The sequence below is a fragment of the Mytilus galloprovincialis genome, chromosome 8 (assembly GCF_965363235.1).
Source record: "Mytilus galloprovincialis chromosome 8, xbMytGall1.hap1.1, whole genome shotgun sequence".
NCBI lineage: Eukaryota > Metazoa > Mollusca > Bivalvia > Mytilida > Mytilidae > Mytilus > Mytilus galloprovincialis.
In genome coordinates, this window is record NC_134845.1 from 71,750,283 (window position 1) to 71,768,199 (window position 17,917).

The following is a 17,917-nucleotide window of genomic DNA, read 5'->3' on the forward strand; positions in this document are numbered from 1 at the left end:
AATTTATAGACATTTTTTACCTCTTTTTTTTGACTATTTACTTAACAGCTTAGAAACTTTTAATAGTAAAAATCAGACAGTAGATCTACAATCATTTTATACATTGCGACTTGGATGAAGAGTTGTCTCATTGGCACTCATACCATATCTTATTACTTTTACTAATTACATGTACTGAAATTATATGTCAACTCCTTATTGGAGTTACTGCTCTATAATAATGATTTTTGGATAAAGATTGCATGAAGTAAGTGCAATCAAACCCTATGGTACTCAGAGGCAGGTATTAAGGGGGGGTATGCCCCCCCCCCCTTTTTCTGGAAAAAATCTGGGTGATTATATAGGGAATAACTGAAGCATGACTGGAGCGTGGCCCCTTTTGATTGGTTGAACAGCTACTTTATTTCAGATATACACTAGCATATAGCTATAGTTCCTATGTAATTCAAATTCATAATTAATTATTTACTATTTATGAATTAATGTGAAAAAGCAAAATACATCAATTTAATCAGTAGATAAAAATTCCATAAAATTTCTTATTATATTATGCTTGTGTAAGATAATAAAGCTAATTTGATTGCCACAATTTTTGTTCCAACTGTTCAGGGTTTGACCTCTGCGTTTGTATCAGGCTGCGCTCAGCAAAGCATTTTATTTGAAATGCTATAACTCCAATTCTTCCCTCAGGCAAGTAAGAATTTGATACAATATTAGTATAATTATCAACTGTCATGACAATTACATTCAAAATGTTGTAAGTATTAATTGGAATCAGTCTTAATTCACCAAAGTTTTGATCTACACTACATTAAATTCTTCCGTTAATTTTGTGTGAAAGCTGAATGATTTAAAAGCAAATGATTAGTTGGATTTTTTTGAAAAATAATAAAAAATATGTATAAAAATGCAAGTAGACTTTATTTCACGAGTAAAATCCAGTGTCAACCTCTCTTTCAGGTATAGAGATGTGATTTTTCTCTGAGACAAGTGTTTGTGCATACCTGTCAACTGACCCGTATTCTGCGGGTGTGATCCGAGATTTTCACAATTCTGAGGGATCACCCGGAACACCCGCCGGGTCATTGAAATAACCCGGGAATTCCGAAAATGACCCGATTTCACCCGTATTTCTTAGCCTTGAGATTGATTTCATAAGTAATAGTCCTTTGAAATACCGGCAAATTCGTAATTCTTCCATGAACAGGAAGTTCACCTAGCTATGTAAACTGTCAAATTAAGTGACCCATTAAGTGCATGGCTTCACTTGACAGCTTTGGTGTCAAACACACTGTTAATTAACACCAATTACCTTAGCTTTAGGTCGTAAATAAATTGCACCATTGCCAATGGCATTGGTTCACAAACTAAACTAGAGTTACTTCCCCTTATTTGTCAGCATTCAAAATTATTCCTTATATTTACGTTTTATGGGTGAAAAAGATTAAATCATAAAAATATAAAATTCAAATACATATTGAAAAATAACTTTTCATTATTCTTATACCTTTATACAATTTTTTTTTTGAAAGTTGAAAATTATTTTTTACATTTATACTTCCTTTAACTGTATTACTATATTTTATCATAGTCTAATTTCCTTGTTAAATGAAAATAATTTGGTTAAAGGCTACATAGTCAATTGTCTCAAACATTTAAGAATTATATTAAATTCTAGTGTTTGATGATTGCAGTATTTTTTTCTCAAAAAGTAAAGCACATAAGACTAAGCTACACAAATTTATAAAAATCTTTAAAAGTGCAATGAAATAATATTTAATAAGATTTAAAATGACTTAACAAAGTGAACATGCATTGATGTTTTGGTATATTTGATATACATTATAAGAAAATGTACCATAAATACTGAAATTCAGCTCGAAAAAGTTCGTACGCGTTATGAACTGAGATTTGATTCTTCAATGCAGGTCATGACCTGCATTTTCATCGTCACAGGTTGACAGGTATGGTTTGTGACCATCCACAATAAAAAAAAAATGCGTTCATCCCTTGTTCAGTACTTCAGTACTTTTGTTAACTTTTACAGTAAAATTGAAATGAAAAGAGTATAAAAAAAAATTGAAAGAAGAAAGCCTTAGGATGGTCAGAAAAAATATCACTAGCTGTGAAACTGGTTCGATCACAACATCAATGATGCTTTCTTTCAGTGTTTTTGTCGAGCCTGCAACTTTTGTTGCAGAAAGCTCGACATAGGGATAGTGATCCGGCGGCGGCGTTAGCTAACTTTTTAAAAGCTTTATATTTTAGAGGGTGGAAGACCTGGATGCTTCATACTTTGTATATAGATGCCTCATGTTACGAAGTTTCCGTCAGTCACATGTCAAATGTCCTTGACCTCATTTTCATGGTTCAGTGACCACTTGAAAAAAAAGTTCAGATTTTTTGTAATGTTGAATTCTCTCTTATTATAAGTAATAGGATAATTATATTTGGTATGTGCGTACCTTGCAAGGTCCTCGTGCCCGTCAGACAGTTTTCACTTGACCTCGACCTCATTTCATGGATCAGTGAACAAGGTTAAGTTTTGGTGGTCAAGTCCATATCCCAGATACTATAAGCAATAGGTCTAGTATATTCGGTGTATGGAAGGACTGTAAGGTGTACATGTCCAACTGGCAGGTGTCATCTGACCTTGACCTCATTTTCATGGTTCAGTGGTTATAGTTAAGTTTTTGTGTTTTAGTCTGTTTTTCTCATACTTTATGCAATAGATCTACTATATTTGTTGTATGGAATGATTGTAAGATGTACATGTCTAGCGGCAGATGTCATCTGACCTTGACCTCATTTTCATGGTTGAGTGGTCAAAGTTAAGTTTTTGAGTTTTGGTCTTTTTATCTAATACTATATGCCATAGGTCAACTATATTTGGTGTATGGAAATATTTTATGATCTATATGTCAGTCCCGCAGGTTTTATTTGACCTCGACCTCATTTTCACGGTTCATTGCTCAGTGTTAAGTTTTTGTGTTTTGGTCTATTTTTCTTAAAAAAGTAATAGGTCAACTATATTTGTTGTATGGAATCATTGTTAGCTGTCTGCCTGGCATGGTTCATCTGACCTTGACCTCATTTTCATGGTTCATTTGTCTTTGTTTAATTATCTTGGTTAATGCTAAGTTTATGTGAGTTTTTAATAAAGCTTTATACTTAGGACTATCAAAATAATATCAATAATTAGTAAAGAAGGCGAGACATTTCAGCGTGTGCACTCTTGTTGTCTATTATCTTGAAAACTATCCTTCTTTTATTGTTTTGGACAATAACTAAAGAAATTGTAGGCTTAACAGAAAAACAATGATCAGCAATTCAAGATCAACAACAAGAATGAATTCAATTCTAGTCTACAATGTTGGAGAGCCCATTGTTGGAATTGCACATGATGTTAGGTGACTCTTTGTAGAGCTTCTAGTTCTGCAAAAAATTCTCAACTCACTGACAGTAGAAACTAAACAGCAAATAAATATCAGTAATGTAACACCTACAAATTTCAATATGATTGAAACAATTTCGACACAGTTATTGAGGATTTTTTTTAATAAATCTCAATTATCAATTTTGTCTATTATCATGTTTAAAAATTGTGAATAACAATTGTGAATAACAATTTTTTCAGTAAACAGCGAAAGTGAAAGATTTATCCTTATAACATTTATATGTGAAAATAAATTGTCAGAAGGAATCAAAGGGAGGGATTGTTCAACATATAACAATAAGCTTTGGTTTAAATAAAATAAAATGTTGAAAGAATCGCAATCTTATATTTTGACCATTGCCCAAAAACAGTAAAATTGAGAAAGAAAATGGGGAATGTGTCAAAGCGACAACAACCTGGCCATAGAGCCGAAGGCCACCAATGGGTCTTCAATGTAGCGAGAAACTCCCGCACCTGGAGGCGTCCTTCAGATGGCCCCTCGAAAATATGTATATACTAGTTCAGTGATAATGGACGTCAGACCATACAAGACTAACAAGTCTGTGTCATTTTGGTCTTTTGTGGATAGTTGTCTCATTGGCAATCATACCACATCTTCTTTTTTGTATAACAAAGGCAACAGGCTCCTGACTTGGGACAGGCGCAAAATTGCAGCAGGGTTAAACATGTTTATGAGATCTTAACCCTCCTCCTATACCTCTAGCCAATGTAGAAGAGTAAACGCATAACAATACACACATTAAAATTCAGTTCAAGAGAAGTCCGAGTCTGATGTCAGAAGATGTAACAAAAGAAAATAAACAAAATGACAGTAATACATAAATAACAACAGACTACTAGCAGTTAACTGACATGCCAGCTCCAAGCCTCAATTAAACTGATTGAAAGATTATGTCTTCATCTAATGAATATCAGGCACAATCCCTCCTGTTAGGGGTTTAGTATCATACTATCATAAAATATATGAGAAGAACATAACCCGTGTCATGCCAACAACTGTTTTTTAAATAAATGTGTTTAGTTTCGATGCAAAAACCCTTAAAGTTAATCAATATTAAAGCCAAAATATGCAATCTTTAATGACCTGACAACAGTATCGTAACTATATCCCTTCTTAATAAGTCTGTTTAAAGGTTTTGTAAGCTTTTGAGGTGAATACTGACATTTTTGTGCTTTGTAAAGAATATTACCATAAAAGATTGGATGTGAAATACCTGAAGATGTCTGCATGTTGAGGTATTATTTACAAATTATTTCCTCATATCGATGATAAAATTTAGTAAATGTTTTGACTAGTTTGTGATATCGAACACCCTGGTGTAATAATTTTTCAGTAATACATAAATTTCTCTCGCTAAAATCTAATACATTGTTACATACACGAGCCAATCGTACAAGTTGAGATATATAAACACCATAAGATGGTGACAAGGGAACGTCACCATCTAAAAATGGATAATTAACAATAGGAAATGAAAAATCATCTCTTTTATCATAAATTTTTGTATTAAGCTTCCCGTTAATGATAGAGATATCAAGATCGAGGAAAGGGCAGTGGTCATTGTTAATATTAGCTTTATTTAAAGTAAGTTCAACCAGGAACATATACATATAGGTATACTGTTCCCAGGTTCAACAGGATAAATTTCTTTAGTATACATACTGAAGTCGTCATTATTGAGAGCCAATATATCATCCAAATATCTAAAAGTATTGTTAAATTTTTGTATCAAATGTTGTTTTGATGGGTCTTTGCTAATTTTAGTCATAAATTGTAACTCATAACAATACAAGTCAGGAGCCTCTGGCCTTTGTTAGTCTTGTATTATTTCTAATTTTAGTTTCTTGTGTACAATTTGGAGTTTAGTATGGCGTTCATTATCAGAGGTGGATTTAGGCGGGGCAGGAAAAATTTTGGTTGCTTATATAGGGAATCACTGAAGCGTGACTGGAGCCCCCCCCCCCCCCCCTTTAGGCAGTCAGTGAGCCCCCACTTATGAAAATTTCTAGATCCGCCGGTGATTATCACTGAACTAGTATATATATTTGTTTAGGGGGCAGCTGAAGGACGCCTCCGGGTGCGGGAATTTCTCGCTGCATTGAAGACCTGTTGGTGACCTTCTGCTGTTGTCTTCTCTGTGGTCGGGTTGTTGTCTCTTTGACAGATTCCCCATTTCCATTCTCAATTTTATTTTGACAGTTACAGGGTTCACTGATCTGACTCAAATTCTGATATTTATTTATAAAATACAAAAACGTATATCCAAATTACATGAAGTGTGAATAAACAATAGACAATTTTTTACCTATAATTGTTAACTTTTTATACAAATTGTGGCTTGGATGGAGAGTTGTCACCACAGGCAGTCTTAGAATTAGAAAAAAAATTCCTATATACCTTAATATAAGTGTTATATATAAAGGTATATAAGAATTTTTTTCTGAGACAAGTGCTTGTGGTTGTCACACTGGCCCTCAAACCACATCTTATTTATGGGTCAACGTTTCGTGTGTATTTAGTCTGATTAACCATCCAGATGACCTCTGAAGACTGCCAACAGAAATATATATAGATTGTGTCTATATTCAATTTGATTTTTCTAGGTCAGCTAGATTTCATGTTATAGATTATAAAAATGAGTGAATCAGCGGGGTTTTTTTTCTGTAAAAGAATGTTATTTTTCTGTCAACCAAATGGTTCACCTTTTTTTTAACCTTTTTTTCCACCTTTTTCCCCCTGTTAATGACTGAACACGCCTAACACATGCGTAAACAATCTCTAGCTAAGGGGTTAAATCCAAGGTCACAAGAAAACGGATTCAATAAGGTCAAAGTTGAATAAATCATCGGCGATGTTTTGATATCTTGGGTTTTCTTTTTAAACTGAACTCAACTACCTGCTTTAGCCTTAAATCGAATAACTATGATTTCACTGATGAGTCCTATGTAGACGAAACGCGCGTCTGGCGTACTAAATTATAATCCTGGTACCTTTGATAACTATTTACACCACTGGGTCGATGCCACTGCTGGTGGATGTTTCGTCCCCGAGGGTATCACCAGCCCAGTAGTCAACACTTCGGTGTTGACATGAATATCAATAATGTGGTCATTTTTATAAATTTCCTGTTTACAAAACTTTGAATTTTTCGAAAAAACTAAGGATTTTCTTATCTCAGGTATAGATAACCTTAGCCGTATTTGGCACAACTTTTTGGAATTTTGGATACTCAATGCTCCTCAACTTTGTACTTATTTGGCTTTATAATATTTTGATATGAGCGTCACTGATGAGTCTTATGTAGACGAAACGCGCGTCTGGCGTACTAAATTATAATCCTGGTACCTTTGATAACTATTCTGTCCAAGTTTTGTAAAAATCTAGAATAGTTTATGAATCTAATAAATGTTTTAAAAGCTTTAACTACAGACTGTTACTGTATGTAATCTTAACTGGAAGAAAAACTGAGTCCATTTATAAGTAAAAAAAGGAAAAACATGTACACAATTTTAACAAAATTTCCCGCTATAGATACTAGCTTTTGATCATAAACAAGCTTCTGTGCAAGTTTGGTACTGAAAACAGGATAGTTTAATAAAGTTAATAAGATTTAAAAAACTTTAATCTCAGAGTGAATCTAATGTTTCCTGGCAGAAAAACTAAGTCCATTTATAACTAAAATACGGAAAAAATGATTGATTTTTTATTGCAAAATTTACTTCTGGATCTTATGATCGATTTTAAAAACTTTAATCTCGGAATGAATGTAATGGTTCCTGACAGAAAACTAAGTCCATTTATAAGTAAAATACGAATAAACATGATTATTTTTAATTTACTTCTGGATACTATCTTATGATCATAAACAAACTTCTTTCCAAGTTTGGTACAAATCCAGGATAGTTTTAATAAGAAAGTTATTTAAATTTTAAAAACTTTAACCATAGAGTGAATACTTGTGGACGACGCCGGCCGACAACGACGACGAGGGAGTGCAGAATCGGTATGTCTCGCTTTTTCGACAAAAGTCGAAGGCTCGACAAATATGAAAAACGTTCACATTTGTATTATATGATTTTCTGTCAGTTGATTCTTTGTTTAAAATATTCTAAGAGTGTTAATCTATGATATGATAAGTAACATACAACTTCTCTAGAAGAAAATATCATGACTTATATCATGACTTATTAAGAAGGGATATAATTACGATACTGTTGTCAAGTCATTAAAGATTGCATATTTTGGCGTTAATATTGAGTCACTGATAAGGTCTTTGCATCGGAACTAAACACATTTATTCTAAAAACAGTTGTTGGCATGACACGGGTTATGTTCTTCTCATATATGTTATGATGGTATGATACTAAACCCCTAACGGGAAGGATTGTGCCTGATGTTCATATGATGAAATCATAATCTTTCAGTCAGTTTAGTTGAAGTCTGGAGCTGGCATGTCAGTTAACTGCTAGTAGTCTGTTGTTATTTATGTATTATTGTCATTTTGTTTATTTTCTTTGGTTACATCTTCTGACATCAGACTCGGATTTCTCTTGAACTGAATTTTAATGTGCGTATTGTTATGCGTTTACTTTACTACATTGGTTAGAGGTATAGGGGGAGGGTTGAGATCTCACAAACATGTTTAACCCCGCCGCATTTTTGCGCCTGTCCCAAGTCAGGAGCCTCTGGCCTTTGTTAGTCTTGTATTATTTTAATTTTAGTTTCTTGTGTACAATTTGGAAATTAGTATGGCGTTCATTATCACTGGACTAGTATATATTTGTTTAGGGGCCAGCTGAAGGACGCCTCCGGGTGCGGGAATTTCTCGCTACATTGAAGACCTGTTGGTGACCCTCTGCTGTTGTTTTTTATTTGGGCGGGTTGTTGTCTCTTTGACACATTCCCCATTTCCATTCTCAATTTTATCATAGATTAACATATTGTATGTAAAATACTCGAATATGTGATTTCAGATTTTAATATTTATTATTGTACTTTGATTTATGCTGCAGTACTTTTTCGATGTTCAAATCTCGTAGATCGAATATAGGATGAGACAAATCAATGTTACAGACAAAAACTTTGAACCACAAGAACTCCAAAAAGAAGCGGCCAGACTTGGTGAGTCTCCTACTATGCATGCAGCACCAATCATCGCGAATTCAAACTCGATTAAAAAGCCACACTCAGGAATAGGACACAATCGGAAAAAATGCCGTGATCAGACAACTTAAATATAAGATATATTAGACGGCAAAAACTTGGCGCTATCGAGTTAATACACCGACACATTTATTGAATCAACTCACTGATTTTGAGTTGCTGATCGTAAACTTATGTGTAAATTTCAGTCGTTTTTACTTGTTAATGTGCTGGAGCATTTTTGGACGGGGTTAAGAAGCACACCCCGGTTAACGAAATCGGTATAGCGTGAACATGTTCGAACCGTCGAACGTTTAAGGTATTAGTAGGGATACGAAAGATACCAAAGGGATATTCACATTCATAACGAAGTCGAAAACAAATTGAAAATGTGATTGAAAAAAACCCAACGAAAAACGATCATAAGATAAATCACAGTATCCAAAAAACAACAAAGATAACTTAAGACAAATGATATATATGCTGCTGCTGGTAAAAGGAAAGTTTGCACACGGAGAGTTGAAATCATCCAGTCGTACGTGTGTCATAGATTCAGATTTGTAGTTTTAACTTAGTAAAACAAACACTTATTGAATGTTTGTTGGTTATATATATCGTGAAGGTCAGTTAAATGGAGGAAGCTGAAATGTCCAGAGAGAACCACCCATCATCGGTAGGAAAACGGACAATCATATAGTCATGCAGTTAATATTGGAGTTGAATGCGTCTGTCATTTTCGGAGTTCGAATTAAAAACTTAAGTACTATATATTAAGGCAAATGCCACAGCAAATTCACTACCCGTGTGACACCAGTGGCGGATCCAGGGGGAGGGTTCTGAGGGTTGGAACCCCCCTTTTTTGGACGATCAATGCATTTGAATGGGGACATATAGTTGGACCCCCCTTTTTGTCCTGGGTTGGGACCCCCCCCCCCTTTTTAAAATGGCTGGACCCGCCCCTGGACACTATACTAAGAACACTGCATGCATGTCGGTCACCGTGAATGTGAAGATGTTGACTGTTTTGACAGCAAGACGGTCAGTGCACTAGCTCATGTATACACGCTTTCTGAGATTAAATATTGTGTGTATGACTGGTCCAGTTATTATTATTCATGCAGCTTAGTAGAACAATTTGATTTGTATATACCATGAAAGTTACTTACAAATTTAGAATTAAATCTTGTTAAAACATCCCTCCGATAACTCTGAGGGTGTGATGATACTGAATTCTTGTTGGAACTCTTATACTAAAGTATAATATTAGTCCCAGATTCTTACTTCCCTCTCCGATAACCCCGAGGGTGTTTTAATAATTCTTATACTTCGCCGGCCTGATGATAACCCGGAGGGTGTGCATGATGATTTCAATCATAATCATGATCATTATATATGATATATATATATATGCATGGTCCAACTTGTGCAACATGAGCAAATATCTATACGTATGGCATATTATTTACCCGGCGATAGGCGGTTAGGTAAATTTCCTGATTTGCCAGTTTGTAAGTTAATGCAGGGCTTATAATTAAAAGCATTCAAAGCTTACAGTTTTATTTTATGACTTCCCTGGTCAGAGAATCGTAGGTCTAAAATATTGTAAAACATATTGGGCCGGCTGAGACTGGACCGCGGAGGCTGGTTAATTATTTGTTGGAGAAGGGGGTATTCATGAACTAAAATGAGTTTACTCGACTCGTATATGCATTCTTCATCAAACTAAGTCATGAAAATCAGCTAATTATTTTTATATCTCTAATTAATTAACAACTGATGAAAACAATACACAATATATCAAGGAATTGTATATTAAAATATACAGTACCTTGAATATATCGAGTAATTTACGTCATTGTCTTGTTAAATAATTATTTGTACCGTTAACTTCTGTCAAACGCTAGATTTAAACTGTCAATATTCCTAAAATATCGCAAATAATAGGCTATTCGATATAGACATGCAAAAATTGTTCAAAATCTATTAAATTATTTCATTTCAATTTTTATAATTTCGAGCACTATTATCCTTCCCATAATTTAAGTTCGTTCTTTTCCGTATAGTCCGTTAATGACCCGTTATTGCACCGATGCGTCATTGTAGTCCAATCAGGAGTGTTAAAATGGTGTCACGTGGTTATTTTCGTCAAGAAAATTCTACTTCGGTTATGTTCGTTGTGCTCTGTGACAAGCGTAAAACTTTTCATCAACAGCCGCCATCTTAAGTTGGTGAAATTAGAATTTTCCGTCGAATTTTGGGACTCTTTATTAGTAATAGAGAACCAATTTTTCATCGTAGAAACTATGATTGGATTATCATTTTCTTCAAAATAGTATTTTTATTGGAATTTATCAGTTTGTTCTAGATTGTAAATATGTGAAGCGATAATCACCGGAATATATCGGCTTTGTGAAAAAACCAAAATGGAAAACTGGTAAATTCTGTGATGTAAAACGATTTACATTGACCCTTCAGACATCATGGCTTCATTTGCATTACATAAATTGAATTTATTTGCATTTTATCACATATTGGATTGTGGATCATAACATATTTTGAATATTTTTGCGTTGTCTGCACCAGGACCAAAGACTGAACAAGCAAATTACCATCATGGCCGACCAGTTCTCTTCCCTAGAAAATGTCGATGGGCCACCAGCAGCAAAGCGACAGAAAACAGCATTAAGCGCATCTTCAGATGGAGGTAGTATGTGTTCATTTGATTTGAAAGTTTGTTTTATTTTGAATATTGGTTAGCAATGGTCTAAGGTTAATGTAAAGAGTAATATTTAACATGGTGTTTCTGAAATGAAATATTGCACCTTGTGCTATGCTATGTTTCAGGTCAGGGAATGTTAAATATAGTGACTTTGATTATTTAAACAGTGACAGTTATTAGCAATTGAAAAGAAACAAACATATTTGTTAATTTTAAAGTGAAAGTAGAAATGTTTACAAAAGGGTCCATACAATTCTGAGTCTGATGTTGATATATGTTTTGAAATGGCAAACCTTGTACATTTAACTCTTCTGTTCTGCAAAAAGCGAATGAATAGATTAATTTGAATGTTGATTACTCTAATGAATGAGTTTGTTATATGTCTTGATAGCCTGCAACCGGTAAATTTTGATTTTTTTATGTATTAATTATGTGGTTAGTCTAACCCATGGTAAATCAGCTTAAATCACAGATTGATAAATCAACTCTTGCTGCCATATAATGGTGAACATAACATTAGTAGATTGAAGGTGTATGCGATTGGAATGATGCACATTCAATTTATATACTCCTTATTGCTAGTTGTCCGCAATTACTGGACATCATTTTGACGTCATAATACAACATGTCTGAAGCCACAATGGAAAAGTGATTGTTGTATGATGTCAATAGTTCAAGCAGGACAGATTTTTCGGGTCGACCAGGTACAGCGATAAAGGTGTATTTTATCCTTATGAAATGCATGCTAAGGTGAGTCCATGGGTCCTGGACTTGAAAGATTTTATATGAACTGAACAAATAATAGCAAAAGTATCATCAAAAAGTCATTTCATTGCTCTACATAACTGTATTAAGTCATGGAGAATAGAATAATATTTTATATTGCAACATCTTCTTACTGTTGGACTCGCCATGGTAAAAAAATATGAGTCCCTTGACTCGCCATGGCCAAAAATCCTTTGTGAGAACCCTGATGCTTTGAAGTGCATTCTCAGCTTAATGTATTTGTTATTGACATTTCGATTTCCGAAGTCAGCATCCTTTCAGTTTAAATTTAAAACCATTTCTAAATTGGTCATTTATGAACAAATCATGCATGTATTTCAAACGGCTCCCTTTCCACATTCAGGGATCTCCATGGATGAAAAATGAACGATGGAGGAACTTTCACCATTACAAACCGTGTCTATGCTGTACAGTAGAGCGCGATCGGAAGTATTTTATCCCTCCATAAAAGGAATGGTGAACATGCTAATTCATTGCTTATTTAAATTATATTAATTTGAATTTTCACTATAGAATTAGAAGTATCAATATTTTCATTTATTGCCGTTTTTAACCATTCAAATGCCAAGTCTTCATGGTTCCCCCTTAAGTTGAGAATGACCAAAAGCTGTCATGAAGGGTCCCATGTAGATTTCTTGTATTTTTGGTAATTGTTATGGGGGTTAAAAATCATATGATGTGGAGCTTATTTTTCATGGACACTGTCAAATTTAGAACACATTACCGGTATGGCTGATTTGCAGCAACAACAAAATAATTTGTACAGGTTATGTAAAAGGTTAAAGAGATTTGTAAAGCAAATGTTGACAAATGAAAAGGTTGTTAATGACTTTATTTGGCAAAGTGATGCTGTGCAACATGCATCTTTCGAGTCTGAATAGAAACCGGAAACACGGATGTATCAATTTGATTGTAATATACGAAATGACAATTTAACGATGACGCGAGTCATTTGACGATGGCGCAAGACATTTGAATGATGGCGGGCGCCATTGTTAAACAGGCCATGGAGATCCCTGACATTTTATTTTCTAGATGTTGATTGAGAATCGACAGGATGCTGCTACTGCACATTATAACTTGAATATAATGTAGCAGGAAGCTGAATTGATACGTTTCTACATACATTTGTGTAACTCATAGATTTGAGCATCAAAGTCTGCAGTAAAATCACCTCTTGTCTTTGATGTCAATTGTATTGTACTGTATTCATAGTAATGCAGCTTTCTCTGCCAATATTGAACATCACAGATATTCATGAGAAAAAAATGTTCCCTCGCCATAAGAGATAAGTTTTTGTATGGCTTCCTTGATGCCAGATTTATTGATAGTGGTCACACATCATTAGAAACAAAACAATAGATACTGTACTAGAACCTTGATTTATTTCCATTTATGTCAGAAATTCTAATTTGGTTCCATTTATTTCGGAATGCTGTCTATTAAAGAGTGGTGGGGTTTTGTATATTGTCATCCAGGAGTCGCTTGTTAGACGCGGGCAAGCTACCGCGGGTCTCTCGGCCAACTATACCCTTGGTAACATTGTAAACTGACAAAAATTGATGTTGGATCACCAAATCAAATTTTACCTACTATTAGGTTGTCATGTTTTAGTTGCATCTATCAGCAGTCTTTGAATATTTACAGTATTCCAAAGCTTAAGACCTGTAAAATTCTTACAGCCTGAAAATCTCAAATTATATGCACCTGTTAGGCCTGTCAAAATTTTATAGTAGTCACTCACTGTCACTGACTTAGAACTTTGGTAGGGATCAAGAAATGCATTTAGAAGTAGTCAGTGTTGAACCTGCATTAAGTTTAGTGTGTTTCTACTGTTGCACAATTGGGCCTCAAACATGTCAGGGGACCCCCGGGTTCATGTTGATAATATGAATGAAAAAAGCTGCCAGTGAAATCAGATTTATGGGCTTGTGCATTGAGTTGAATAAGCCAATCCAGAAACTCAAATTATTATGCTTAAACAGACAAAGCTCATTCATGACATTTCATGTCAAAAATGTCATTGGAATATAAATAAAGTATTTTTGTGTCACTCTTAAATTTTTTAGCATTGAATAGATAGATATATATATAAAAAATCTTTACTTACCTTTTCGCTCTCCTCTTTTATTTTTTCTTTGGGATTTGTAGATCATGTGTTGTCGATTTATGACTATTGAACAGCAGTATACAATGTTCAATATATACAATACTATTGACCTTATTTATGTTTCATGTTTGTTTGTTTTCTTACTATTTTCAGATTTCAGTTACAATAGTCAGAGCTTATTTGATATGGTGAATGATCTCCCAGATGAACTCTTGGGACCTAGTGAAAGCTATCAGAACAGTGGAAATGACAATGATACTCAGAACCACATTGGTAAACAGGACTCGTCACAGAACAAACATGTTCAGCTTTCAGCTCTTTTACAGAATAATCCATCTCAGTCAAGTCCAGTTCCAAGCAGAAGTCCAAATGTGATGAATAATCCGGTTAATAGTATCAGAAGCCCATTATCGAATAGTTTGTCTTCACCTCCACACAATAGTATGATGGGTAAAGCTGTATCAGCAGGCAGTGAGTTAAACTTTGCTTCAAGTAGTGCTAGCTACATGATGTCAAACACCAACACAGTCAATAGTATGGGAACAATGGCAAGCAATAATGTCATGAGTTCTCTGGGATCTCACGCAAGTTCTATACCAAGTGGCATGACAGGTTATTCCATGGCTCAGAGAAACCCAATGATGCATAATGGGCCTCAGTATGCAGTAAGTGGTCAAGGACGTGGGACAGGGATAGGCCAGCAACTGACCAATTTACCACAGTCAGGGATGTTGAATAACATTAATAACCCGAATTTGCAAGCTCGTATGAACATGGTTCATCCTGGATTACAGCCAAATGCTTCAAATCAGTCACAGCTTATGAACGTAAGTGATGATATTTATTTATGTACAGTTGTAGTGATCTCCAAAGGACTCTGGAAAGGGCAGGGGGAAAATATGACAAACCCAGAGAGTAGAACTGTGAATTGACAAAAGGATTTAAATTGTGTTGGGTGCATGGTAAAGGCAGAGGTAGCTAAAAAAAGCTGAATAATAGTTCCTAGGGGAATTATTACAAATGTATGTTGACAGTACTTGACACAAAGATATTTATAGAACTTAAGTATTGTCTATGTTATGGTACATGTAAAAGAAAGTTATTTTAAGTTTATTGTAGCACAAATAGTTATTTATATTGAGAATTTATTTTGTACATATATAGTTATATTTATATAAAAAATTCCTATGCAAATTACATGTAGATGTATTCTAAAATCTAATCATAATCATTTATTTTTAGCAAAATGGTCCTGTTGGGAGTAGTCCTTTTGGTTTTACACAGAACAAAATGAACATGGGACAACCAGCATCAACTGGGAGTTTCAGTAGTCCATCAATGGCATCGATCATGACAACACATTCACCTATGCCAGGCAACAACTTAGTTTCAGTGAGTAGTTCAATCTTCATATGAAGGTCTCTGACATGTATAGGAGATACAAGTTCCACATAACTAATCAATGAATACCATACAAAAGAAAAGAAAACACACCAATATACAAATTTTGATTTGAAAAGGAGGATGCAAGACTTGATTCCCCATTAACCACAGCCAAAACTCTTGGTGATCTCAAGTTGCAAATATTTCAATGTAAAATGTACTACATATTTTTATCTGTTTCAAAAGTTTGTTTCTGTGCAATGTTACCAGTAACAGTACTTTTTGTCTACTAAAGGAGTAGGTTTGATAAGGCCCCAAAATGGTTCCTAATTCTAGCTGCAATTTGACATTAGGATTTACTGACCACCATCACAAGGTAACTAGCTAATGTAATGACTAGATTGGAAAAAACTCTTTATGATGAAAATTTATGTGTTCTATTCATGACGTTACAAAAAGAACTCATTTTGCATATGTCAGACTTGAATATTACGTTAGCGAAATCCATGTTTCCTAGGTCTTGATTTGGTTGATATCTGAATGATTGTGTCCAATGTCACAATAATCTCCATTTTGACCTATTTGGGATGTAAAAATCAATGCTTGGAAATAAAATTTTGGCAAAAAATGTTTTATTAACTTTTCACATGTCTTTTCATCAACTCAAGACACTTCTTAACCCAAAACATTGATCTGAATAATCAGGGCCAAATGTTGGCCCAAACCAAACTTTTTCATTTTTATAGTGCTTGAAAGGTTTGAGTTGTCTTGATGGAAAAACTATGTTATTCAGTTCTATTTCTTACTCTTACTTTTTGTTTATTTCAGCAAAATTCACCACAAGCTACACTTGGAGGAATTAGTGGACAATTAAGTGCTGGTTTAAATGCTGGATTACCAGGACCAACTGGTGGAGATCGTCAGCCTCCTACAGCAGACCCAGACAAGAGGAAACTTATTCAGCAACAATTAGTGCTATTGTTACATGCTCACAAGTGCCAACGAAGACAACAGAATAATGGAGAAACATGTGGACTTCCACATTGTAAAACCATGAAAAATGTTCTTAATCACATGACAACTTGTAATGCTGGCAAATCATGCCAAGGTTTGTAATCTCACCTTTTTAGCTCACCTGGCCCAAAGGGCCAAGTGAGCTTTTCCCATCACTTTGCATCCGTCGTCCGTCGTCGTTAACTTTTACAAAAATCTTCTCCTCTGAAACTACTGGGCCAAATTAAACCAAACTTAGCCACAATCATCATTGGGGTATCTAGTTTAAAAAATGTATCCGGTGACCCGGCCAACTAACCACAGGGCTCACACTACTTCAGAATTATAGGGAGAAGTGACTTCTCTTTTTGAAACTGATAGGGAGAAGTGGTGAGATTTGAAAGAGAAGTGCTCATTCGCGCGGTGCGCTACAATGTTTGGATTTTACAATAGTATAAAGGGCCATATGTAAATAATGTTCTTTTTATATTGTTCAATTCATATCTGAGTAAAAAAAATACAATTAAAGTAACATTTGAAATTAAAAGTTGTTTAAGTTTTACTAAGGTTCTTGTGAGAAACTTATTCCAACTAAATATCTAGCACTAAAAAAAAAAATTATTTCAAAAAATGTAAAGAAATTATAATATATCATTATTACAATTTAATTAAAAATTATCTTGTGTATGAAATTCAGTGTTTCTCATAAAAAAATATAAAAGCTATTAAGCTGGGCCATAATGTATTGAAATTAGTATAATAGTCTCAGAGTTAAGCAACTTTAATCAATAGTTTGAAACAATCCATAAAAAATATAGGGAATTATATACACCAACCAATTAGATGTAACCAAAGTCTCTTAATGTGTGTGGAATGCGTAATTTTTCCCTTTGGGATCAATATTCTTCTGTCAGCTATTCCGTCCGTGCGTCCGTAGTAATTATTGTAAAAGTACGGATTTCGGTCATAGCTGGTCCGGTACAGATCCGTAGTTTAGAAATCGGTCAATGGCGGACGAATGCAAGAAAATTTACAAAAATAAACGATGTTTGACAAGTTATTTGAAAAGGAACATGACGTTTTTAATGCAATAAATGGATTAAACATTTACTGGAGGCAACTTTTATCACGTTTAAATGAAGTAACAAACTTATTTTGCCGCCGAAATTTAGGTTGATGGTAAAAATTGAAAATGTCCGATGACGAAAGCGACTGAAAGCGAGTATCGTCAAGAACAGGGCGACTTGATTTCGCTTTTGGAGGTCGGGGAAAGCGAAGTGACGGTTGGGAAGGCGACTTCTTCGTCCAAGTCGCCTGGTAGCGTGA

General features: G+C 34.5%; 1 protein-coding gene across 7 annotated transcripts in view; it reads left to right on the forward strand.

The window, feature by feature from the left end:
• The first annotated feature begins 10,783 nt into the window (after window positions 1–10,783).
• The window catches only part of LOC143042510 (CREB-binding protein-like), a 39,601-nt gene continuing 32,467 nt past the window's right edge, over window positions 10,784–17,917 (forward strand). For 6 of the 7 annotated variants that reach the window (XM_076214852.1, XM_076214857.1, XM_076214855.1 and 3 more), the window contains exons 1-4: window positions 10,790–11,307; window positions 14,369–15,042; window positions 15,458–15,607; window positions 16,427–16,706. In XM_076214852.1, coding sequence (XP_076070967.1) covers window positions 11,214–11,307; window positions 14,369–15,042; window positions 15,458–15,607; window positions 16,427–16,706 — 1,198 coding nt within the window. In that variant the 5' untranslated portion in view covers window positions 10,790–11,213. Of the gene's footprint in view, window positions 11,308–14,368; window positions 15,043–15,457; window positions 15,608–16,426; window positions 16,707–17,917 lie in introns of all 7 variants that reach the window. The other variant, XM_076214853.1, reaches the window with a different exon arrangement.